Source organism: Alligator sinensis, unplaced genomic scaffold (assembly GCF_000455745.1).
Source record: "Alligator sinensis unplaced genomic scaffold, ASM45574v1 scaffold353_1, whole genome shotgun sequence".
Lineage (NCBI taxonomy): Eukaryota > Metazoa > Chordata > Crocodylia > Alligatoridae > Alligator > Alligator sinensis.
The window spans coordinates 344,001-369,250 of NW_005842075.1; the positions used below are offsets into that span (position 1 = coordinate 344,001).

At 44.6% G+C, this 25,250-nt stretch overlaps 1 protein-coding gene across 8 annotated transcripts; it reads right to left on the reverse strand.

The window, feature by feature from the left end:
• Positions 1 to 1,194: 1,194 nt before the first annotated feature.
• On the reverse strand, positions 1,195 to 24,744 carry LOC112550299. Of its 8 annotated transcripts, none has more exons than XR_003094069.1 (9): positions 24,392 to 24,744; positions 23,431 to 23,477; positions 21,720 to 21,754; positions 16,343 to 16,422; positions 15,499 to 15,683; positions 9,147 to 12,180; positions 7,376 to 7,479; positions 3,280 to 4,292; positions 1,195 to 1,865 (listed from the first exon to the last, which is right to left on the reverse strand). XR_003094069.1 is itself a non-coding variant. In XM_025204275.1 (6 exons), the coding sequence occupies exons 1-6, from the start codon at positions 24,626 to 24,628 to the stop codon at positions 12,039 to 12,041; spliced, it is 726 nt and encodes a 241-aa protein (XP_025060060.1). In that variant the 5' UTR covers positions 24,629 to 24,744; the 3' UTR covers positions 8,585 to 12,038. The 8 variants fall into 8 exon arrangements, 1 of the variants encoding a protein (XP_025060060.1); XR_003094071.1 differs by lacking the exon at positions 1,195 to 1,865 and having other exon boundaries at positions 1,914 to 3,821; positions 4,198 to 4,292; XR_003094068.1 differs by lacking the exon at positions 1,195 to 1,865 and having other exon boundaries at positions 1,920 to 4,292; positions 9,147 to 9,205; positions 10,690 to 12,180.
• Between the last annotated feature and the right edge of the window lie 506 nt (positions 24,745 to 25,250).

The following is a 25,250-nucleotide window of genomic DNA, read 5'->3' on the forward strand; positions in this document are numbered from 1 at the left end:
ATTTGGGATTTTTAAACAGAGAAAACTAAGATGCCTGGTGATAGCTAAAACTGTTGCCTTGCCATTCCAGGGAGCGGGCAGCATGTAGAGAAGGCTTGAATTCCACAACCACGTAAAAGGGGATGTAAACGTATTAACATTAGACTTGTAACCTAATATTGTGCCAGAGTAGTTTAACCCTGTCCTGTATGAATTTGTCATATAGAGTCTGCCAATAAAAATGCCAATCAATATCAATTATAGTAATGGTTTCTTTGATGGGATACCTCAGTTAGAAATCTGACTGAGACAACCAGCATATTTCACACACTGTAGAATACAGCAACGTATTTTTTTTGCCTACCTGTTCTATAAATGATAATCTTGGCCGCATTGAATGGCAACAGAAAAAGCACATCTTTTTATCAAAATGAACAGATTTGAAATGTGGAGCTGGCATAAGGGAGCAACCCTTAGTTCATCCAATCTGGTACTTCATAGAAGGACAAGCTGTTTTTCCATCGAAGTATAAAAGATGTGGTCAAGGAAGTGCTTAGGGATCTTGTCCTATAAGAGAGAATCTCTGTTTAAAAAAAATCATTTTAGTCATGGTTTTCTCTGCCCAGATTCATGATTTTTTTTAAATGTTTATCCCACTTATGGGTCAACATTTCAGAACAAGACTGGGAAAGCCTCACAGATATATCTTCATCCTAAGTGGCCCTAGGCCTTAAAGATGTAATAGTGAGAGATGCCATATCTAAGGCTTTCCCTCTTTAACCCTAGTAGTCCCACTGTAAAGTGAGCCATACTTCTATATGCAGACAGTCATCAGAAAACTAGATGAGAGAAAATACTAAACACCAAAGACTATCAGTGAAAGTGGATTTAGTTGCATCTGAAAACTCTACATGGCTGAGACCAAAGTACTTAGTATATAAAAGTCAATTTATATCTTTAATTGTTTTCAGAACATATAAATAGAAGTGCAAACAGCACGGTTTTGATGAAGGGACACACTGCTTTTTTAAAATCCCATAGGGTGCCTATATATGAGCAGGGAGGCTGCTCTGATGTGCTGGAATTTAAACTCGATTAATCTAGTCTGCTGGACACAGGCGACTGGTGCCTCCTGAATCAGGGGCAGGGGAGGGGGCACCCGACAGCTGAATGGGGGAAGAGGGGGTCCCTCAGCAGCCAATTGCTGAGCCCAGAAGCACCAGCAGCAAAACTGGAAGTGCTGCCAGCAAAACCAGAAGTGCCACCAGGGGACTGACAGTTCGCCCCACCTGTCGGTACGCCACTGCAGGGGGGGCATGCTGAGCACCCAGTGTTAGTGGCGGGGTCAGCCCTGTCAGGGGGAGGGCACATGCCCCCCCTACACGTCTCCTGTGCTGCTGGAGCATGGCAATTACCATGCTCCAGCAGCCTCCCACAACTTGTGTATCAGCATCTCCACAGTTCAAAATGGTGGCAGGGGTGCTTTTTCTAAAGCTTGTTTGATGACCTGTAGATAAAGCACCCCCACTGCTATTTTGAAGTTCAGGGACACTGATACATGAGACACTCTAGGCACTTCAATCAGAGTGGTTCTCTCCCCCCCAGCACTCCTGGACCATGTGTATAAACACCCATATATGCTAAACAAAAGTCTATATCTTTAGTATCTGATGCCATTGCCTTTTTTGTGGTAAGACGCCTATTTGACCTCATCTGTGTGCTTCTCTGCTTGCTTACCATAATGTGCCTTTATCCGAATACTGCACCAGACTACTACAGTGTTGGCTCCCAGTTTTCCCTCCACACGAAACATAAGTGAAGCTCTGTTGCTAATTTACATTTGGAAGCCTACTCACTTTCCAGCTGTTTTGATAAGGCAATGTGATCTATTTAAATAAAAAGCAACACCTTTAAGTAGAAAAAATAGTAAGAAGTTAATTGGAAAACTTATTAACTCAGACCTTCAATTTAATATTCTTTGGCACTTGCCATATTTATATAATCAGATTACTTCTTGGGGCTTTTAGAATTTTCACATTACAAATTGTACTGGCAGCTTGGAATTCAAGATGACATTTCTAACTTTAGTAAAATAAACCCTAAGCAGCACTAGTGGCCCAAAAAGTTCAATCTGTTACTACATTTTAATCTCATATTTTCTTTGCATGAATTTATATTTATACAAGAATGGTCTACAGAGATGCAACATGTCATTTACAGGAACATCTGTTTGGGTACCGTTAAAACATGCTGAGAAAAGCAATGTGCATGTTGTATTTAAAAGATGTATCTCTTTTTTACTACCTAATTTGGATGGAAGAAATATTGTATTCTCAATGAGCATTAAGCAAATAAATTAACAAAGAAGATGTGTACCAGAAAAATAGCATAATTATGCCATGTAAAGCCCTGGCTATTTGGTCAGCTCAAAAGTGCCAGCTCTGGCTGTGGGTTGATATAAACCATTCCTACATGCCTGCATATGAATATCTAGTTAAATATAATCATTTACCATATACTTTGTTATAGCTATTCAAGCTCACCCTTCTTTATAGGATGTAACACAGAAGCACATTAAATGAGATCAGATGTATGAAAAATATCTTGCAGTAAGCATATGCATATTTCCATCAATTTAGTATGAATGCATAGATGAATGACATGCAAAACTCTAGAACTCTTGGTTCAGAGATGATGCCTTTTAATAAACCAACTAAGAAATCTCAGAAAACTTATCTTGCTATACAAGCTTTCAGGCACACGTGCCCTTCTTCGAGCTGAGGACAAATCCAGGATTGTAAAAATCCTCTTAGGTAGAAAATAAACTTCATTTTGCACAGGGGAATTTTGAGGCTGGATATCTGTTCCCCTGGGTCCCTGAGAGTCCTTTGTGTGACTTGCTCCTTGATGTGCAGATAAGGCTGTTCTCATCCCTGGAGGTATCATATGTCAGAAAGGCAGGGAGGCTCAAACAAAATCTTTCCTTCTTGTTCAGCAATGAAGTTTATATTTCCAAAATTGGCCAAAATATGGCATCTTCCATGTTTCAGGGATGAATGACACATGTATGAATACATATATGTAACTTCTGCCAGGCACCAGATGTCAGCAACAAAGGCTGAGTTCTTTTACACAAATCAGTTATCTTGCCTCGAGTCCCCAAAAACCCAGGAAAATAATTTCTGCCTGGGTGTCCCAATGTAAACAAATTCCCCACTCACAAGCAATACCAGACTATAATAGAGTTTATTAATGTGGGAAAGGGAGATGGGATGACAGATTTAAGAACCAGTAGCCCACCTCAATCCACTATTAGCAGTTCAGCACAGTCATTAGGTTCAGAGTTCTTGCTTAGTCCCACACAGGATGAACAATGTAGTCAGTAGAGGTAGTCCTTTCCATGGACTGAGACCTTGTAGTGGTGGGGAGGCTTGTGTATCCCAGTGACCCTCAGAGGTATGTCACTCAGAGTCTCACATTCCTGGCAGGGTTATCCAAGGCGAACAGGCCTGGGAGGAGGTTCCAAACACACCAGAGTCCAGGATGTCAGGATCTCAATAATGGTAAAGACGGATGAAGGGAACAGCAAGATGGAGGTACCCTGTTGTGTGGGTTCTCCCCTGCCACTGGGCTCAGATGTCCAACTTGTCAAGACTGTATGATAGCTTTTTCTGTGCACCAGCTTCCATGTGTTAAACAGTCATGCTCAGGCTTCTCGTGTACCAACCTCCAAAAGCCCTATGACAATGGATCAGTGGTGATGGAGACAGGACTAGTGAACCTATTGATCTCCAGCCACAAATCTGCATGCAGCAGGCAGTAACTTGATGGTCTCCTTGCACCTGGATTGAGAGACAAGTGCAGTTCAGCAGCTGCTACTGTGGCTGAGCAGTCCTATTCAGGATCCTCTCTGCCCACCCCACATGGGAAAGTGGCAAGAAAAGATGCCCTAAACCTAAGCTGTCTCATGTGCTCCTGGCTGGATAACTGCATCCAGCAGGATCACTCTGTCTGTGGTTGAAAACATCACAAGAAGAGAGTGATTTTTGCAACATGGAAGATTTGCACATTGATGGATAACCAACACAATGGATGACCAGAAAGAAGGACTGGCATTGTCTCCAGGGAATTAGTGAGATACAACATCAATATTGCAGCTTTGAGTGAAACAAGGTGACTGGATGATGGTCTGCTGAGAGAAGAAGATGGATGCTACACCTTTTTCTGGAAGGGGAAACCAGTCAAGGACAAACAGGTTCACAGTATCGGCTTCCCCATCGAGAATCAGCTTGTCAGTCACCTTGCAGAATTCCCTGTGGGTATGAACAAATGTGTTAGGACTCTATCTTAAGATCAGCAACAACCACTATGCTACCATTATCAGCACATGCATATGTCCACAGCTGTCCCTAGGGGTGTGTGGGACCCAGGGCATATCAGCCTGTGTGGGGCAAGGCGGGCAGTTGATGAGCAGCAGCAGTGGAGTGTGGGGGGGAAGCGAGCAGATGAGCCGGTGGCACTCAGTGGTGTGTGGCAGCTGCAGCAGGGCCATAGGTCAAGGAGGAAAAAAAATGGGGGGGTCCTGAGCGCATGTGCACATGCACACCCCACCCCAGGAGGAGAGTCTGCAGGGGAAGGGGTGGGGGGAAGGGAAAGGGCCGAGGGTGCAGGGCTGCAGCAGCAAGGTGTGGACACAGGGAGCAGAGACTGAACCCAGCTAAAGCCCACCCCTGCCCTTTGCAAAGATCAGGGGCCCACATACCTCCCCCCCGGCTCTCCGGTGCCACACCAGCTCTGGAGGAGGCACCGGGCTTGGGGCCTGCTGTGGCCACAAGGCTGCCCCTTCCCCAGCATCTGGGGTCATTGCCTGGCACTGGTGAACCCTACAAACCACTACCCCACACCAGGGTCAGCCCCACACCACCTGGTGGGGCCTGGACTGGGGCCAACCTCAGCTGCACCACTGGGCCGGAGAGAATGGAGTCCCCAGGACCTGTCCACCCCCCCACCCCCCCTGCCCGAGTCATCCCCGGGAAGAACCCAGTGCAGCCTGGTGGCTCCTCCAGGGGCACAGGCAGCTAGCTCCTTTTGCTGCATGCACCATGGGGGAGCCGGGGAGGGCGGGCATGTCCTCCCCATCTTGTCTGCCTCACACCATGCCCCTGGACAAGCCACTGGGCACCATGACCTCACCCAGCGAGGGCCCCATTCACAGTGAATCAGGCCCCGGCTGGGCTGGGTTGTGGGGTAATCAGAGCCTGGTGGCTCCTCCAGAGCCAATGCTGCGACGGGGAGTGGAGTGGGGGGCACATGAGCCCCCAATCTTTGCACAGGGCAGGAGTGGGCCTCAGCTGGGCTCAGCCTATGTTCCCTTCACCCATGCCTTGCTGCCACTACTGCTTTGAAAGTGGCGTGGCAACATGTGCATCCTGCCGCTAGGCAGGCCTGGCAGCAAGACACATGGCGCTGCACCGTGCCACATTCAAAGCAGCAGTGGCAGCATGGCGTGGGTGCAGAGAACAGAGTCTGAACCCAGCTGCAGCCTGCCCCTGCCCTAGGCAAAGATCGGGGACCCTTGTGCCCCCCACCTTGCTCCCTGGCATCGCACTGGCTCTGGAGGAGCCACCAGGCTCCAACTGCCCCACGACCTGGCCTGGCCGGGGCCCGATTCACTGTGAACAGGGCCCCAGCTGGGCTGGGTCATGGGGAAATCATCACAGTGCAGGAGGGAGCAGGGCAGGATGGATGATTCACCCAGCCCCTACCTCACTCTCGATCTGCCTCCACCCCCAAGCCCAATTAAAAGGAACTTACCTGCCTCCAGCTGGGCCCACTGCAATCCTGGTTGCAACTGTGCAGGTATCTGTGTGCGCTCATGCCCCTCCCCCTGTGGCAGGGCTGCCCTCCAGCTATATCTGCTGTCCTGTGTTTGGCGGGGCTGAGCCCCATTAGCCCACCCTTCCACCACCCATGGGCGGGGCCTGTATGGCAGTAACTGCAGGGCCCCCCAAAGTGCAGGGTCTGGGGTGGTCACCCTGACACCCCCCGCCCCCCCGGGATGGCCGTGCATATGCCCCAATGCTTGATGCTGATGTCAAAGAACAGTTCTACTCCAACCTTGACCACATTCTGACTAACACTCACAAGTTGGACAAGATCATTCTCTTTGGTGACTCCAGTGCCAGTCAGACATGACCTGGAACTCTGGAGTGACACCACTGGAAGAAAGGAGTCAGAAAAGCCAACTCCAACAGCATCCTTCTGAGCAAATGTGCAGAGTACTGTCTTGTCATTGTAACAGGGAGCCACTGGTCCTGTTACAGAGCAAGCCAGAAAGCTAAGGACTCACAGACTGGCAGTGGGCAGTCTGAGAAACTCGCTAATTGCTAATTAAGGAATCAGACTGGCAATGGAGCTGAACGGAAACTTGTTAATTGTTAATTAAGGACTTTGTATAAAAGAACCAGGTCTCACGGTCATCACAAACACTGTCTTCAGACAGTGTGACAAATACAAGAATACATGGAGACACCTAAGTACTGGCACTTCCTCAACTATGTAATTGTTAGAGCACATGATCAAATAGATGTCCATATCACTCAGGCCATGTGAGAAACTGATGACTGCTGGATAGATCGCTGTCTTGTCAGATCCATTATAAATATCTGGCTTGCTTTGAAACTTCAAAAACAGCCAAAACCAATACAAAGGACCCTCAACACCAAATTTATTCAAGACCTGAAGATCTATAAGCATTTCCAACAGTATCTCCATGGAAAGGCCTCTGCCCTTTCCACAAATGAAAGCAACATTGAGGAACTCTGGAAGAGGTGTAAAACTGCTATCCATATAGCCTCTGCTGAATCCATTGGCTATACCACCCATTGTCACAAAGGCTGGTTTGATGATAGTGATGCTGACCCAAAGAAAAGGGCTCATTCTGTTTGGCAAGATGATACCTCATCTCAGCAGAAGGAAATCTACCAGCTTCTTGTGATCTCAGGATGACTCAACACTCCTCACAGACAATGAATCTATCCAGGCTAGATGGAAAGAGCACTCTGAGGCACTCCTGAACTGTGAGTCAACTGTGGGAGACACTGCCATCAAGTCTATACCCCAGCACCCTGACAGGGGATCCCTCACCAATCCTCCTATCCTAAAAGATGTCTGGTGTGCCATCAAGGAAACCAAGAACAAGGCTACTAGGCCAGATGGCCTACATACTGAAATCTACAAGGCTGGAAGCCAGGAACTGGTATTAAGACTCCACAAATTTACTTTATGAATTTGAAACAATGAAGAGACCCCTGGGGACCTGAGGAATATCAATATCATGACTATCTTCAAGAAAGGCGATAAGTCTGCATGTGAGGACTATTGAGGTTCCACTCACCTCTCCACAGCAGGGAAAATCGTTGCCCACATCCTCCTGAACTGTCTTCTACCTAGGAAGTTCTGCTGGAATCTCAGAGTGGTTTCAGAGCACCTGAGGAGCAACTGACATGATCTTTGTTGACCGCCACGTCCAAGAAAAGGGTCGGGAACAACATCACAACCTCTATATGGCTTTCACTGAGCTCATTAACACCTTTGATTCCATCAATCACAAAGCCTTGTGGAAAGTACTGGTCAGATAGGGACTTCTGATAATGGAGATCTAGTGTAGCTCTAAGCCAAGGTTTCCCTTGCCTCACCACTGCTGGATCGCTGCTCCTAACTGCTGCTGGGAGGTACTGTTCTCCATTTTTCCTTGCTGCTGCTGGGGGGCACTGCTCCTCGCTGCTGCTGGGGCATGTGGGTGCTACTCATCACCATCACCACTGCTTGGGAGCGCTGCTTGTCTTCTCACAAAGGGAACCTGGCTCTTTTAGATGTAATTTCAGCTCTACAGGATTTGGAAGTATCAGACTTTTACCTGATAGTACCCTAAGAATTTCAGCTCTTTACAGCCAAGTGGGTAACAAAGCTCAGATGCAACCCAGTAAAGGGATTTGTATATCACTAGCACTTATCTCTTTACAGTTGAATAGTGAGATGCAATGCCATCCCCCACTAGAAGAGCTGAAATCTAGAGCCTCTCCATTCTCCCTTTGTGATTCCTGAGCTGGGGGGTCCCTTCACCTTATAATTCCATACAAGTCATGGTGAGCACTGGCATCTCAATTAGATTTGTTTACTAAACTTTCTCTTACAGTATCAGTCTCCTTAGGAACTTTACAATTTTAGAAGGCAGGACCAGTGCACAAACCTGATTTCCCTGGTCTCTAATAGTGAACGTATTAAAAGCATTTAAAATATGTTATTACAGTCAAAACAAGCACAAAAGAGTTTTTCACTCCCTCACCCATGCACACCAGTGGAAGATCTGCAGAAAAGAAACACAGTCCCCATAATCTGACTTTGCATACCAATGGCAATATGCATATAAGCACCACAAAGAGGTTGTCACACCATCACAGTAGCAACAGGGTTCCATACACATGTTCACACACATGCTGTGCACACCCCCAGGGGAGGTATGGGGGACATGTGCCCCCCAGATTGGTGTGTATGGTGAGGTAGGGCTGCCTACTGTAGGCTCAGGGCCAGGGGCTGTACCGGCCTCTTCCTCACATTGGGACTGGGCTGGGGCTGCACTTGGAGCTGGTGGGGGTGGGGCAGGCTCAGCTGTGTGGGGTATGTGGCAATGGCAGTGCTTGGAGGGATGGTCACAGGGAAGCATGTGAAGGATTTTGAGGTGTCTATAGCCCCCCAAAACCTGCCTAGTGCCACTGTCAGTGCTGCCTGCCCCACGCAGCTGAGTCCACCCTATCCCCATGTGCCCTTAGTGGAGCCCTGGCCCACCAAGAAGAGGCTGGCAGTGCCCTGAGCCTGCAATAGGCAGCTTGCCCTTGCCATGAGCACAAATCTGGGGGGCACATGCCTCCTATGTCTCTCCAGGAGGGGTATGCACTGGTGGGGAGTTATCCCCCACCCCCACGTCACCTGGATGAGCCACTCACAGCTCTGTCCTGCGCCCCACCCTGGGGTTGCATTCACTGCCTTGGCTGGGTAGTGCCTGCTCCTGCCCCAGCCCTACTTCCTCCCTCACTGTGGGGGCCTCAATCTGTACCCCACCCCGCACTCTCCTTCCCTCTCATGCCCTTTCCCCCCCACAGACTTACCAGCAGAAGGCTGTTCTCCAAGCTGCCGGGCTGTGTTCCTGGCTGTGTGCATGCTGTGACTGTGGGTATGCATGACTTTATCAACCAAAAAAACTGATTGCCAATAACGTTAATTTTCCTGTTACCTGTGCCAGTCTGATATGCAACTGATATATCAATGCACCTCTACATTTTGCTCATTAAAACCATATCAGTTACTTGTACAGTAGAAATCATTACATATAATTATCAATAAAACACTAAATGACATGTATAATATATGTGCATTTTACTAAACTTTAATAAAATTAAAATAAACTATTTTTTTTTAAATTGGAAAAGATTTACTTATGCTTCTTTATTTTGCATTCTTTTGGCTCAAGAGAGAGATATTTGAGTTACTAAGAAGCCAAGGATCTGTTCTAAAGTTCAAATTAGAGCCTTTCCATTCATTTTAATGGACATGTTTAGCTGTATTAGCTTTAAAAATTAGACTTATTAAATTTCTATAAACCTCCAGAAATGGACAACAATGTCTATTCTGTATACAATAATGTCATAATTTTTAAGTCTACTATCTTTGACTCTTAGGTCTTCTACTTTTCAGAGGTAGAAGCAGTGAAGCAGTGTATATCCTTAAAAAGGTTGGAACCTTCCATTTCTAATTGCATTAGGTAACTGATAGCTGATGTACATTAGGAAGAAACTTCCCCTTGCGGCAAGGCATTCCATTACAATTTTTCTTACAACTTCCTTTGAAGCAGCTGAAATTAGCCATTGTCAGAGAAAAGGTATTGGCCAAAACTGATTGTTGGTCTGGTGGTCTATAAAGGTAATTCACAACTGGTTACAAACAGCCCATTCGTAGCCTTGATGCTTTCACAAGGCATCCATTGTCATTCAGCTGTCCAGTTGTGGTGAGGGTGGGGTTAGAGGAATAACAAGGGAGGACTTTCTCTGTCAGAGCTTTCATTAATTAGGATTGCTAGCTGTTTAAAGTTGCCTGGAGTGTTAGTATATTAAATCCTGGTGGAGAAAGATTAGAGTCAGAATGCTAGTGGCATGTTTGAGGTACATGAAAAATGCAACTCACTGGGTGTCTGTGCGGTTTTTTATCTGGCTATTCCTTCAACATTTGTGGAATTTAACTATTTTCTTTCTACAGATGTGTGCACATACCACATATATAGTCAGAACATACATGGAAGAAGGTCTTTTGTGTCCTTTGCATAAACTGTAGAAAAAAAGTGATTGAACGCATTTGCTTTGCAGCCTTTATAATAACAATTGTATTATGACCAGCAAACTGTTACTGATCTTGAATGCTTCTGGTGTTCCATTTCAGTATTAATTATTCCAATGTATTTTTAAAAGACAATTTCTGGTGACCTGCAATGTGCTAATTTGTTGTGAGACCTCAATAGAGAGTAATGCAGAATTTATTCAGAAACATAAGAACACATTTAAAATAAGTATCATCTTATGCCTACGCCATCTGATTACATATCTGCACATAAAGTAAAAAAGTCTGAGCATGGTACCAAGAATACAATAATTTACTTACCAAGGGAATAATGCAGCAGGTGAATAAGGTTTCAAGAAGAAAAGAATAGAATTATAGTTCCACCTCTGTTGCTTCATGGCCCTCGCATGTAAATCCATGTAAAAAACAGTAGCAACTTATTATTCCTACCATGAAACACGGCAAAAGAAGTAGAGGGATATAAAACATTCCATTCTGGATCAGATCTGTGGTCTGTCTACTTGGGTAATAAACAGATGTAATAAATCCTTGCCTGTCATAAAATATCATCAATGTCATAATCATCATAATTAATGAATGTGCAAAATGATGGCAACCTAATATAGGTCACACAGAGGAAGTGATAGAGCTGAAGACAGAATTCCAGTCTTCTAGCACTCAGGCATCAGCCCTGTCCATCAGACGATAGAGACACTGTTTCTAAATGTGTTGTTTGTGGTCAGACTGGGAAATGGATGTTGCAGGGGGGTGCATCCCATTGCAGCCTAGCCTGATGGGAGTGGTTGCCATAAGGGTGCTGCTGCTGGGCTGGCTCACCTGAGAGCCCAGAGTGGCAATGCCAGACAGGATAGAGGAAGTGCTTCTCCTATCTCTGCACTTCCTGGCAGGCAAAGGGTACCCCATGAGCTTCACGCATTGAGGCAAAGGTGGGGGTGGGGGGCTGGTCTCCCTTGTGTGGCAAAAGGAGGGGTTTCTTCTGCCCGCATCCGCAGAGGATGCTGCTAAATTCAGATGAGTAAAGCGGCTGAGAGCCACTGCTCAAAAGATAGTGATACACATCCATACGTCTCAGACTGGAAGCAATATCCAAACTGCTGGGAGATCTAATTCTCTTTCAGATTGTGTTGAAGTATTCATTTCTCAGATTGTTCTCTTCTGTGGACAAAAACAAAGAAATCTGTCTCGTTCCAGGGCAGTACGGGGGAGAAATGAAGAGATTGCTTCCTCCACGAAAAGCACCACAAACTAGGAGGTTCTTTTGAGATCCATAGGAGATCACAGCTATGCGCACAGAGGGCCTCTGCAGTGGCCCTGGGTGTCATCCAGCTCCCTGGTAGCATGCCTCCATTGGAATAGTATTATCAGGGGCTTCTTTTGACTGCAGCACCTGCCAAGCATGGGTTCCCCCCTTCCCCTCATTGTACCAGCATGAACCAAACTTCACACACACTGAGGGCGTATTGTTGTGGCCTGTCCGTGGGGAGAGAATCTAAGATGGCAGGCGAAGTCATTGGAGTTGATGGCACACCTCAAAAAACTTCTTATATGCACAGATTACCTGACAGGCCTTGGAAAGAAATGGTATAAACCCTGCATGACAAATGGCCATGTTTGTGTATCAACGATGCATCTGTGATGCCAGAGATATCTCATGCACCTTGTTCAGCTATCACATATACAACGGTCCTTAGCAGTTTTTTGGAGTCCATGGGATGCAGAGATTGAATCCCAATTCCCCTTTCTCCATCCTGATTTTGTCGTTTACTTTGTTCCCAGGTTTTAGATGAAGGTCTGCAGTAACCACAATAACACAATATAAGTTTGTATAATTAGAGAGATGTTTCTTTGATATTTTTCCAATAAAGTCATCATAGGAAATTTATAATTTGTTCTGAAGGGGAATTTCATAAATCTTAGCCAGTTTCATAAACTTCAATTTGACATTTCACAAACCTGTTAGTAGTATTTATATCAAGAAGAAATCAATGAATGCATTCAAAACACTACAACTAAAAATATAACATTTCATAAGGGACAATGATCTTTTTCAAAGAAAAAAAGTCCAACAAATACCTCTGTGTGAGTTATTCATTTGACCTGAAGGCTTGTTTAAATTTTGTTCCTCAGAATATTCAGGATTATTATGTTCATGTTTAAAAGTGCTTTTTGGTGCATATTAGAAATTTGTTGAGAAAAGATGAATGAAGAAGTCTGTTGTTTTTTTAAACAATACAGTTTCTTTTCCCAAAGTTTATTTTCCCAAAGATTTTGCAACCTAAGCATCTGATTTAACTCCTGTGACAGCCAGCAGGACTTAATGGACAAAATAGGGAAAGGTGTAGTGGAAATGAATCATTATAGGATTTTATGTCATTATTTTCCTCTTTAGTCATGTTTTACATTATCCCTGACTAGTCATTTCATTATTGTAGCTTTCTTTGTTGCCTTCATACACCTAACCTCTACATTTCTTCTTATCTCTTCCATGTTGAAGCTCTAAGACAAACATCAAATTAAGTCTGATTTTCATGAGATTTCACATAAAATCTTCTTGTGAAAGGAAAGGCACTTTGCTTATAATCTTTAGTGCATTCATAAATATTTTGATAAGTTTTCTTTTGTCAATATTATGGTCTTTCTGAAATTGATGAGGTTGCATGGGCTCCCTCTGGTGGCTAACCTCAAGGCCTGACTGACTGCTAGGACTTTTGCGGAGAGGTAGAACTTAGTGAAATGTCATTTCTTATTTATCTGTGACTGATTAAAATATACCCTTTGTTAGATACGATTGAATGTACTAGTGGATTCAAGCCAGGCACAATTTCCTCCATTGAAAGGTTTTAAGGTCAGAAGGAACCATTATGAGCATCCAGGACTAGAAGTTGGTAAAATAACAAAGATCTCCTGACTTGCATATTGGTTCTTTCTCCATTGGACTATACAGCCATATGCTATTCTGACCTCTTCTCTTCATATCACTTTAAGAACAGCATTTTGTGAAGCTGTACAACTGTATGTATACTCCCTCCATCATCTTTTCCCCTTTCCTTTCTCCCAACTTCTGCTTTTCCTCTTTTATCCCCAGTGAAGAAAGTAATCAATCCTCTGTGACTAACCCTCTTGTCTGCCAGATGAAGACAAAATACATTCCAAATATCCACAAGTATGAGATAGAAAATCTCTCACATGATGTTAAAGATACAGTCAGAGTAGGAGTCAGAAAATGTATGTTCTACTTTCAGCTTTACCCCTTACTACTTTCTTATGTCACTGGAAAACTGAGTAACAATGCCTTTGTGCACAATCTATGGAAAAGTGATAATGGCACTTTCCTCCCTTAGAAGGGGTATTTAAGGATTAATTCATTTATCATTGAGGTGCTCAGATACAATAGCAATGGGGCAATATAGTGGCCCCATTTCTTTATCATTTCTATACAATACTATATAGAAAGATATTGGCTGTCTGGGGAAAGACTGCAGCAGGAGCATGGGCATGCCCTTCAAAGCACATAGCCTGTTATTTCACAAAGGGATCTATGTCCTTTTTGGCATATCATGAAACACTTTGATCATACTTGTCAGTTACACCTTTCCGTACCATCAACTCCACTCTTACAGATTTAGTTCTAGATATTGCAAATGATCCTTGCTTTCACAGGGTTTAAAATAAAACCTGAGGTATGAACTACCCTATGGGAACTTCAGCATCAAGCATCCTTATTGGAACTTTGTAGCTTGGATAGAAAGCATTCCAAAAAGTAAAAGTGAAAGCCTGGCATTTTGAGTCAAAACCATTTATCACAGCTACAAGATATTCAGGCCAAGCAAATAATGGTACCTTTCTTTGCACTTTTCTTTTAAAGTATGTATTCATATTTAGATCAATAGTTTTTAAGAAGGAAGCATTATGATTGTCTAGTCTGACCTCCTCCATGAAACAGTTCAAAGGACTCACCCAAATGTTTCTGAAACAGCTAATAACTTCTGTTTGAGCTAGTGCACATCTTTCTAAAAGACATCAGGTCTTGATTTAAAGACTGTACAACACAGACCCCACTGAATCCGTAAGTGTCATTTCAATGTTTAATTACACTCACTGTTTCATAGTTTCTAGGGTCAGAAGGGATCTGAACAGATCATCAAATCTGACCCCCTGCCCTGGGTAGGAACTAGTGCTGGGATCATAATGACCCAGCCAGATATCTATCCAACCTCCTCTTGAAGACCCCCAAGGTAGGGGAGAGCACCACCTTCCTTGGGAACCTATTCAAGAGCCTGGCAGCCCTAACCATAAAGTAATGCCTCCTGATATCAAGCCTGAAACTGCTCTCAATCAATTAGTGGCTGTTATTCCTTGTTATCCCAAGTGGTGCCTGGGGGAACAGATCCTCACCTATTTTCCGCTGGTCCCCTCTGGTGAGTTTATAGATGGCCACCAGATCCCCTCTCTGTCTTCTCTTGTGGAGGCTGAATAGATTCAGGCCCTTTAGACTCTCTTCGTAGGGCCTGCCTGCTGCCCCTGACCATGCAAGTGACCCTCCTCTGGACCTTCTCAATGCTAGCCACATTCTTCTTGAAGTACGGCGCCCAGAACTTGACGCAATACTCCAACTGCGGCCTGACCAGTACCACATAGAGGGGAAGGATCACCTCCCTGGACCTCCTTGTGATGCATCTGTAGATGCATGACAAGGTGCAGTTAGCTTTACTGACCACTTCCTTGCATTGGTGACTCATGTCCATCCTGGAGTCTACAATGACTCCAAGATTTCTTTCAGCCACTGCATTGATGAGAAGGGTGTTCCCCAGCCTATAGGTGTGTTGCAGGTTCCTTCTCCCTAGATGCAGCACCCTGCACTTGTCTGTGTTGAATTCCATCCTATTCTCATCTGCCCACCACCTCTGTAACCTGTCTAAATCTAGTTGGATTTTGTCCCTCCCCTCCAGTGTGCCCACTTCTCCCCACATCTTCGTGTCATCAGCGAATTTGGACAGCGTGCTTTCCATGCCCACCTCCATGTCGCTGATAAAGATGTTGAATAGCACAGGCCCGAGGACCGAACCCTGAGGAACTCCACTGCCCACATCCCTCCAGGTTGAAAATTACCTGTCCATCATCACTCTCTGGGTGCAACCATCAAGCCAATTTGCCATCCAGCTGACTGTGTAGGCATCAGTGCCGCAGTTGTTTAGTTTATTTACAAGCATGGGGTGAGAAACAGTGTCAAAGGCCTTCATGAAGTCCAGGTAAACAACGTCCACCTCAATGCCCACATCCAAGGACTTTGGGACCTGGTCATAAAAAGAAACAAGTTTAGTCAGGCAGGATCAGCCCTCAATGAACCCGTGTTGGTTGCCCCTGAGCATTACCTCCCATGCTGGCCCCCTGCAGATGTGCTCCCTGATTATTTTCTCAAAGATCTTCCCAAGGACCGAGGTGAGACTGTTAAAAATGTGCACCTTATTTCTTAGAATTATATATTTACCAAAGCATTTAAACATAAAATAATTAGGGTCTTCCATTCAGAACATGTATATCTGCTACTTTTAAAACCCAAGGCTTGCTAAGAGAAATTAGTCCTTTCATCTTTCTGTTTAAAACTTTATGTGTGTGGCTGTGAAGAATATACCATGTATTAGAAAATTATCTTCTGCAGTTACTGTAGATCACATTCCTTTATGCCAATTCCAAATACATGTAGCAGTATGTATTTTAGTAACCTTCTCATATAAACGTTTATTTCTGAGCAAAATCTAGCAAGCCTTATTAGTGCCAAACATCTGCTGATTACAGTAGTTATTCTCTGTTTATATGAAGTAATTAATAAATAGATACAATACCTAAGTCATATATAGTTCACAGTTGCCCAAGCACTTCACAAATGATGTCAACATGTTAGGCACCATTTTTAGTTGGAAAAAACTGAGACAGAAAAAGGAAGGTAACTTGCCTGAAAATCCTGCAACTGTAAACAGACAGCACCGTGCTGGTCAGTTCCTTCAGCACCACAGCCCTCCAGAAAGACCCTCTCTGTATGGAAGATAATGTAATTCTAAACATGTCTTGACTGTGACTTTTCTCTTTTTTGCATAATATTACAACTTGTAATTCATTTTCTCATATATCCATTCATGGATTTCGCAGGAGTGCTCAGTATATGGATCGTTGTACCAGGCATTAGGAGACCTGGGTTCTTTTAATGCATCTACTATAGACCTGCTGTACAGGCAGAAGCAAATCGTTTCTCTTCTGTCTCAGTATCCTTTTAAGAGAAAATTCAACTCATTCTGTTTTTATTGTATTTGGAAACCTAGAGGTGAGAGATGCTTTATGAGTGTTAACTCTTTCAGCCATTCATTTTCCTGAGATTAAAGTGTCTAAATTCATTTTATTGGCAATTAAACTTTATTATAAAAAGGGAGCCTTGGATGTTGCTTATATTTTTACAATAAATTTTCTATTTCTAGTGTTTTATTCTTCATCTCTCATACTTGATAACTTTTAAAAACACAATTCATCAAGGACTTAATGCAGAGCATGAATCATTTTTTGTGTTATTCTTTTTAGGTTAATCCAGTGCCTACTTAAGTCAATAGAAGCCTTTCACTGACTTCAGGGGAAGCTGGATCACATTCTTATTTTACTTACATTCAGTAAAATGAGGTCATCCCCCTGTTATTACAGTTCCAAAATGGTAATGCGTTTCTCATGCCATTTTTTAAAATTTGCTATATATAAGTGATGGGGCAGAAGCCAATCATTTTAGGTCCAGTTTCATACTTAAAGAATGAAACCTAGCAAAGGATGCCTATTAATAACCATAAATACTGGGTTGACTGGTATAAGAGAAAGAATATTTGGTCTTAATAGTAAAAATGTATGTAACTTCTAGTACATGCCAAAAATTGCACAGAGTTCCAGAAAAGCAATATAAATGGGATAAGCCATCTTGTTTTTTTTCCTACCTGCAGAACTGATGATATATAAGGGCCTTATCAAGCATATAATCTCTATAACAGATGGGGAAAACTGTCTCTGTGTGTTTAGGGATGGAGTGTTGTAGCCATTAAGGTCCAGAAAATGTAGGGGAAGGAAGGATTTTTTGTGATTATATTGTACCAACTGTATAATGGGGAGGGTTGTTGGACAAGCTTTTTTGGCAAGTGCCCCTTCTCAGATCTGAGAAGCATGTCCAGTAGGGCTGTGCAAAATTTCACCGGCAGTTTCGTTTCTATGTTGTTTCGACTCGTTTCAAGCTCGAAACAGTGAAATTGAAATGAAACAGAGAGCTTTGAAACAGCCTTGAAAAAAAAGGCAAGTCAAAACATTTTGAAATTTTCAAAATATTTCAAAGCTCAGGTTTGCCTGCAGGGAAACAGAAACTAAAGTAAGGAGAGGGAGGGGGAAGAGGGGGGAAGGGGAGGAAGGAGTACTCTCATTGTTGACTGTGTAGCTGGCCAGTGACTGTTATCCTTCCCTGAGGTCCCTTCCAATCCCAGTGCTCTGGGGGAGGGATGGAAAAACTGCATAAAAGGCACCATTGTTTGAACTGCCCTGCTTTCTGCCTTGGGGTCAGTTGAGTGAGGGAGCCCTTCACACGCAGTGCCACCCACCCATGTCACGAGTTTTGCCTGTCAGGAGCTAGAGGTGTAGGGCCCAGAATCCAGACTCCCCCCGCACCTATCTCCTTGACAGCTGGCAGGCTTCGTGGCCTCAGCAGGGGCTAGCATCCCTGCAACTTTCACCCTTCTGCACCCTAATAGACAGTGTTGCCCATGTCACGAGTTTTGCTTGTCTGCAACTTGAGGTGCAATTTCCCCAAAACCCCCTCCACCTAGCTCCTTGAAATTTGGCAGACTTCATGCCCTCAGAAGGGGCTACCATTCCTGCACTGTTCATCCAAATCAGGCTAGAAATGACAAAGTTATAGGCTGTTTTGGGCTTCCGCATTATAGCCTCTGGGTGAAAAGTTGAAACAGCAAAACTGTTTCAACGAAACGAAATGGAACAGCTGTTTTGAATCTAAACAAAATTCAAAATGAAATGCTGTTCCATTGAAACATCAAAACGCGAGTCAAAACAGAATGGTGCCGTTTCACACAGCCCTAATGTCCAAGACCTGAAGAAAGGCACCTGCCTTACATATTTTCAGTTTGTAATCTACACAACCTGTGGAATGCCATGTAGACTAGCTTTGCAGCCTGATAACTAGTGCACAAGTTCTGCTTACCATAGATAGCTAAAAGCCAAGTATTTGAAAGGTTGTAAAGCTGCTTTTGGGTAGCTGTCACATGAAGAAACTGAATAATTCAGCTCAGGTCTTCTGAAGGGCCTAAATATTATAACTATAATATTTTGCTGCTGACAGATGATGGCCCTGTGTACAGCATCACACCTAAAGAGTCACATACTCCTTTGAGGAGCAGCCTTCGAGACTCCTAGGCAGGTGCATTATACTCTCAAGGTATGGTCTTCTGTTATTCCATGGCAGCAGTCCATGCCATTGAGCTTTTGAGCTATCTTTCTAGCATATGTTTAGCATTACAATCCCTGCTTTTCTGCTGCTCCACAAACTAAAGGGGTGGTTCAGGAGAATGATGATGAGCAACAGCAGACTGTCAGGAGAAGGAGAGGGCAAAATTGCCTCTTTGGCCACTCCACATCCTGTTCCTTTCCTCTGAAGGTACAGAGAAGGTCTCTGGGCAGTGGGCACAAGAACCAATGTGTGTCTTTGGAAGGGGAGGAGTGATAAGGGAATAGGCTGAGGCTTTTTCATACAAAGTGTGGAAACTATGAAGAAGTCCTTGAAGTTCTGGGCTCTTTACAAACTGGGAAGCTCCAGTTGCCTATGTCAAAAGCAGAGCAGCCCTGTCTGCTCCCAACAGCCTTCTCTCATGGAAAACACTATCTGCACCTGAGCAGTGGGCTCCCTCTGCTCCATAGAGGAACAGGGATACAAAGAAGTAGCAGCATGGAATGGCCATTTGGAAACAGCGGCAGTATCTGGGGGAACGTTTGTTCACCAGAGCGCCCCAAGGGATGACGACTAGGTCGAATGGTCATAAACTACTACAAGACCGTTTCAGGCTGGACATAAGGAAGAATTTCTTTACTGTCTGAGCCCCCAAGGTCTGGAACAGCCTGCCACCGGAGGTGGTTCAAGCGCCTACATTGAACACCTTCAAGATCAAACTGGATGTTTATCTTGCTGGGATCCTATGACCCCAGCTGACTTCCTGCCCTTTGGGCAGGGGGCTGGACTCGATGATCTCCCGAGGTCCCTTCCAGCCCTAATGTCTATGAAATCTACGAATCCTGCTAAACTAATTGTATGGGTACCAGGCAGATGGGGAGGGCTGTCTTAATTCCACTAGGGATTTGAGAAGACTAGATTAGCTGTACAACAAGCACTAATCTGACAATCTCACAACAAAAGTCCTGGCAAATGCTGCCCTCTGAGGAGCCCAGACATGGATGATCTTGACAACAGCCTAGTTCTAAAGTAACTTTCTTTTCTAGTTTATATATCTTCAGTTTCTCATTTCCTTAAAATTAAGATAGAAACACGGACAATGCTTTTGAAATGTAATAATCTCTTTGGGGTGACCAGCTATATATGCATATGGCACACACATGGTATAAGTTGATAAAATAAGTGAGAAGACTGATTTCAATAGGCTGTAGATCTGATCTATAGCTCTTTCAGTGGGGTCTTCAATGCCACAACATAAGCCTATTAAATGTCATGCCAGAAGTAAAATTGAAAGGAAAAATCTCAGACACACAGCTTTCAGAAGGGCAAAGAAAAATAGTTCTGAACTCTAAAAAAAAAAGAGAGAGAGAGACTAAACTTTCAGTCAGCTGTAGTTTTGTTCTCAGTTTTTAGGTGCAGGTTTTTAGGATGTGGAGTTGCCAAGAAGTTTCTCCAACAGGAAGACAAGTCAATTTGCCACATTCAAAACTAGTCAATCTCTGTCAAGAAGTCCAACTGCTCTAAATTGACGTTTTCAGTAAACTTTCAAAACTCTTCCTTTTATAACAGAAAAATATCTTTATTGTGAAGGATTGAATCTAATTCATATTGTTTGTGAGAGGAAATGCTATCAACTCCAACTCAACCAAGAACAATATCTCATTTTACTGCACTTGTGACCTAAATCAAATTCAAACCGGAGTCTCCAAGTACACTGGGCATGACATCTTTGGTAATCTAATATAAAACAAATTCTCAGCGGAGATTAGAAACCTGTATAGATATTATACAGCTAGAAAGCTATCTTCCTATCTGGATCATGTAAAACTATTTTTTTAAAGGCAATGCTGTGTATGTCCATAACTTGTCACTCTTGAGAGCAAAAGTGTAGAAAGAAGGAAGGGAATTTCATCAAAAGCATTAGGAACAGCAGGAGAACTGAACCAATTTTGAAACTGCTTGAATATATTAATTTACTTTTTAATTGCTTTGATCTTTTGAAAAGTCTATGTTATCACTGAAAAAGCTTGATGACAGCACCTACAGTGTCATATATAATTTGTGAACATAATGGAAATAGAATATATAAATATATTTATTTGTCTGAAAACTGATGGTTTTATTTTAATTTTTTTGGAATCTGTAGTTTATGCTGCTTTGCAAAGAATGTAATTCCAGACTATGTGACCCTTTTTCTGGGGCTGAGACAATGGTCTAGGTATAGGGAAAGTATGGAAGAAAAGTATGAGGGACAGGCCCGGCAGCAGCTTCCCAGCACCATACCATAGAGCAGTGGCTCTCAACCTTTCTGGACTCAAAGCACACTTCATTGGATTCAAGATACTCCTCCATAACATTTGTGAATTGACTGGCACCCAATTTAAAAAAACTATTGCATTTATAACAGTGCTTACCTCCTTGCAGAGGTGCCAGGCAAAGACAAGTCTTAGTTTATCTATTTATCTCTTATGCCTCACACCTCATGGCACCCTTCAAAAGATCACATGACATCCTAACATACAATATCACTCTGGTTGAGAATCAATGCTGTAGGGACAATCAGAACCAGGGTATTATTGCTAATCAGTGGATTTCCTTGCTGGTGTAACCTAGATGCCTGAATTACATGAAGAAGCACATTAGTGCAGTGATACTACCCCTACAGTCAGTGCAAAAACAATTTGTCAAACAATTCCATGGTGTTCCATTCCTCTAACCAGTTGGAGGTGGTAGAGTTTATGTGGAGAGAGCAGTTTGATCTTTGTGATTCACAGTGATATGTTGTATTAATGCTAGGTAAAGAAATAGAAAGTAGAGTTGATACAGAAGAGAGAAAAAAACCCAAGTAACTTACCAGTATAGCAGATCAGGACCCCACAATCACTTTTTCTGGGGAAAAACAACAACATCCCAAGGGAGTACATGGTTTATGGTCTGCAGGAAATTTTTAAATGCCAACTACAAATAAGTGTAGGTTATTTGGAATCAATCTAGCTGTGCTTATTGTTATCAAGCACTGCATAGCACAAAGGCACCACCACTCAGTCTTTTTTTTTTTTAAAGAATTAAAGAAGTAGTAGCCATCTCTGATCCTAGTGGCAGGCATATTCTGAAAATACTGCTGGAATCAATCCTCTGAAGAAGACTTTGGTGGAAGAATACCCAGTTTCTAGAGCCCCTTACGAGGCTTAAATGTGAGCTAAGCATCGAGCTATTTGGCTATGGTGAAACCGGTGTGCTTCTTTTAATTCAGGCATCTAGGCAATGTTCAGGTCACAAACTCCAGCACCTATGGAGCTAGGCACTCCAAGGTTAGCTGGCAACTGAGTGGGGGGTTTCTATCTACGTTGCATATTAAGCCCCTAGTCCTTTTATTGAATGAGGTAATTTGTCATTTGAAAATGGGAAGTGCTCCGATAGGACAGTGATGAGGTCATACGAGTATCCAGATAGAGACTTAACAAGCTCTGTAAATCTTAGTTTTAGTAAACATCTTCTGGTTAAGAGACAGCTATATGGCATAGAGCAAGTTACTTAATTTTGTGAACTGCATGCCTTCAAAGACATCATCATGAACACTTTTTTACAGAGTTACCAGCATCTGGGACTTTTGAGCATTTTCTTTGAATAAGTGTAACAAAGTACCCTTTCATCTTCATTACAAAGAAGGAGAAAGGCCCTTTAAAAGGGATAAAACAGAATGAGAGGCCCCACCCTTAGATGGATATGAGAGAAGGGCCTCAGAATTGCTCCAATAGCAGAGAAAAATAAAGCTACTGTCGTGAAGGCTGGACCAAATCTGACACCATGAGTTAAATTGTCCTGTTTACAGACCATGATGCAGAGGAGGCAGGGCTCCACTGTTTCTTTAACTGCAGCATAAGAAGGAGGTGATGTGGTCAGCAACACACTTCATGCACCTTTTACCTCATGATGGCTCATGGTCCCCATTGGATAAGTTGCTGGATGGGCCCTCAGGGTACAGTGGAGCTGAAAATATCAAGTGGGACCCTATTACCCCCACCTGGATTCAAACCTAGGCCAGTCTTCTTTGGAGCCAGTCACCCCTATTAACTGAGTTATACAGTTGCTGAAATCATGAGTAGGTGTGGGGAAAGACCAGAAAAAGCCCAAACCTGACTTAACCCAAGTAGGCCAGAACGAAATCTGGGACTTGTCTGGGATTGTCAAAGGATTAAAGAAAGGCTTAGGAAAAGACTGATGCTGAGAAGGACCGGGCAGTAGCTAAAAGGATATGACTGGTGTGAATGAGTCCTGTAAGGATGGGTAACAAGACCTAAAGGACATTGCAAATGGTAGGACCAACTGTTAAAAAGATGTAAGAGACTACATGCCAGGAAACCCTGAGGCGTCTCGGGCATGAGAGGTAGAATAATTAAGAAGTAGTGATGGAAGTGGGCTTGAATACCCTCTCTGGCACAGGAGTCAGGCTTAAAGAGCCCTGGGCTCCACCCCTTTCTGGTCATATGTCTCCTAGCTCTCTTAACTAGGTGTAGGGGTTTCTAGGTAACAGCACCAGTAGCTCTGTTACTGGTGCTACTTACCTAGTTACCTGCAGTTCAGCACTTATCTTTTGGGGTCCTGGTTTTCCCTGATGAAAAAAAAAGAAGCAAATTCTCTGATAAAAAATAGCAAAATCTGTGATTAAAATTAAAGGCTCCCCACAGCCCCCTCAGCCCTACTGGTGCCCCTCACTCCCCACCCACAGCCCCCTGGCCATGCTCATGCCTCTCACTCCCCTCCCCACAGCCTTGCTGATGCCCCTCACCCCCAACCCACATCCCCTGCTCCCCCAGCCCTGCCAGGGATATGGACCCAGGTCCACAGCCCCCTGCCCTCTCCCCTCCGTGGGCTTTGGTGGGAGGGGTGGGAGCTGACTCCCCACCGTGCCACGCACTCCTGGGGGGAACAGGAGGGACCCGTGCCCACCAGATCTGTGCACAGGGTGGCTGCAAGCTCGGGCTACCACCCTGCTGCCCTCCCCTGGGGCCGCCTTAGTCCTGCAGGCATGACCCAGCATGGCAAGGAACTGTGGGCTGCACAGAGAAGCTGCCTACCAGTGCAAGCTCCACACTGCCCTGGCGACACATCCCCTGCACACAGCTGCTTTGAGGGTCGCAACCCCGCGCTGCTGCCCTCACTGCAGCCGCAGGGGCAGGGGGCGCATTGCCAAGGCAGTGCAGAGCTTGCAGTGTAAGGCAAGTTCTGCATTCTGTATGGCTCCATTGCTCCCCACCATGCCAGGTCACACCCGCTGGGCTGCAGAGGCCCTGGGGGAGGGCAGAGGGCAGGAAAGTGTGTCTGTAGAAGGCAGCCCACGCCTACCCCAAGCACAGATTTGGGCGGAGGTCCACCCCAGGTCCCCTTGGAAGTACACACTGCAGCAGGGAGCCAGCCTCATTTCCTTGCCCCCAGATAAGACTCCTGCGTCCCTGTCCCACTCCCCACTGGGCCCCTGCAGCTGTGCATTGCAGCCCTGGGCCCCAAGCTCCATGCATCACCCACCTGAGCAGCAGCCCCAGCCCTGCCCAGTAGGGCTGTGTGAGGCTTCGGACAGAGCTTCAGATCTGGAGAAGATTTGGATGCTTCAGGGTCTGAAGCAGCACATCCAGGTCGAAGCGCTAGCATCATTCGGCTTCCTGAAGCGGTTCGGAGCCGCCTCGGAGATCCGGCCATAGGGTATAATGGAGAAACAATAAAATATCTATAACTTTGCTGGTTTTTGTCCAATTTGGATGACATTTTCAGGAGTGGTAGACTCTGAAGAGAGGATGAAGTCTACCAAGCCTCAAGAAGATCGGTGCAGGAGTTTGGGGGGCATAGTACCCCAAATTCTTGAAAGCAAAACTCATGTCACGTCTAGGTGTTACAACATAGCAGGGTGAAAACTGCAGGGATGGTAGCTCTTACTGAGTCCACAAAGCCTACCAAGTTTCAAGAATATCGGTCCAGGGTTTTGGCGGGGAACTGCCCCTCAAGCTGTGGACAAGCAAAACTCGTGCCATGGGTGCTTGTGGGACTGACTGTCTGCCTTGGGACGGGGAGGGGAGACACTGCTGCAGGCCTGGCTGCTAAGCTACTGTGTTACCAGTTACCAGTCAATCATGATTCACTCAGGGACCAGGGACTCAATACACTGGACCTAGCTACTACATTAACAACTTAACGAGCATCAATTAGCACCTACAAAACCAGGCTAAGGAGAGGAAAGAATCAATACAGACAATCAACTGCCCCAAGACAGACACAGTCTTGGCATGAGTTTTGTCCATCAGCAGCTAGGGGTGCAGGGCCCCAGAACCCCCCTGCACCGATCTCCTCAACAGCTGGCAGGCATCGTGGCCTCGCCAGGGGCCACCATCCC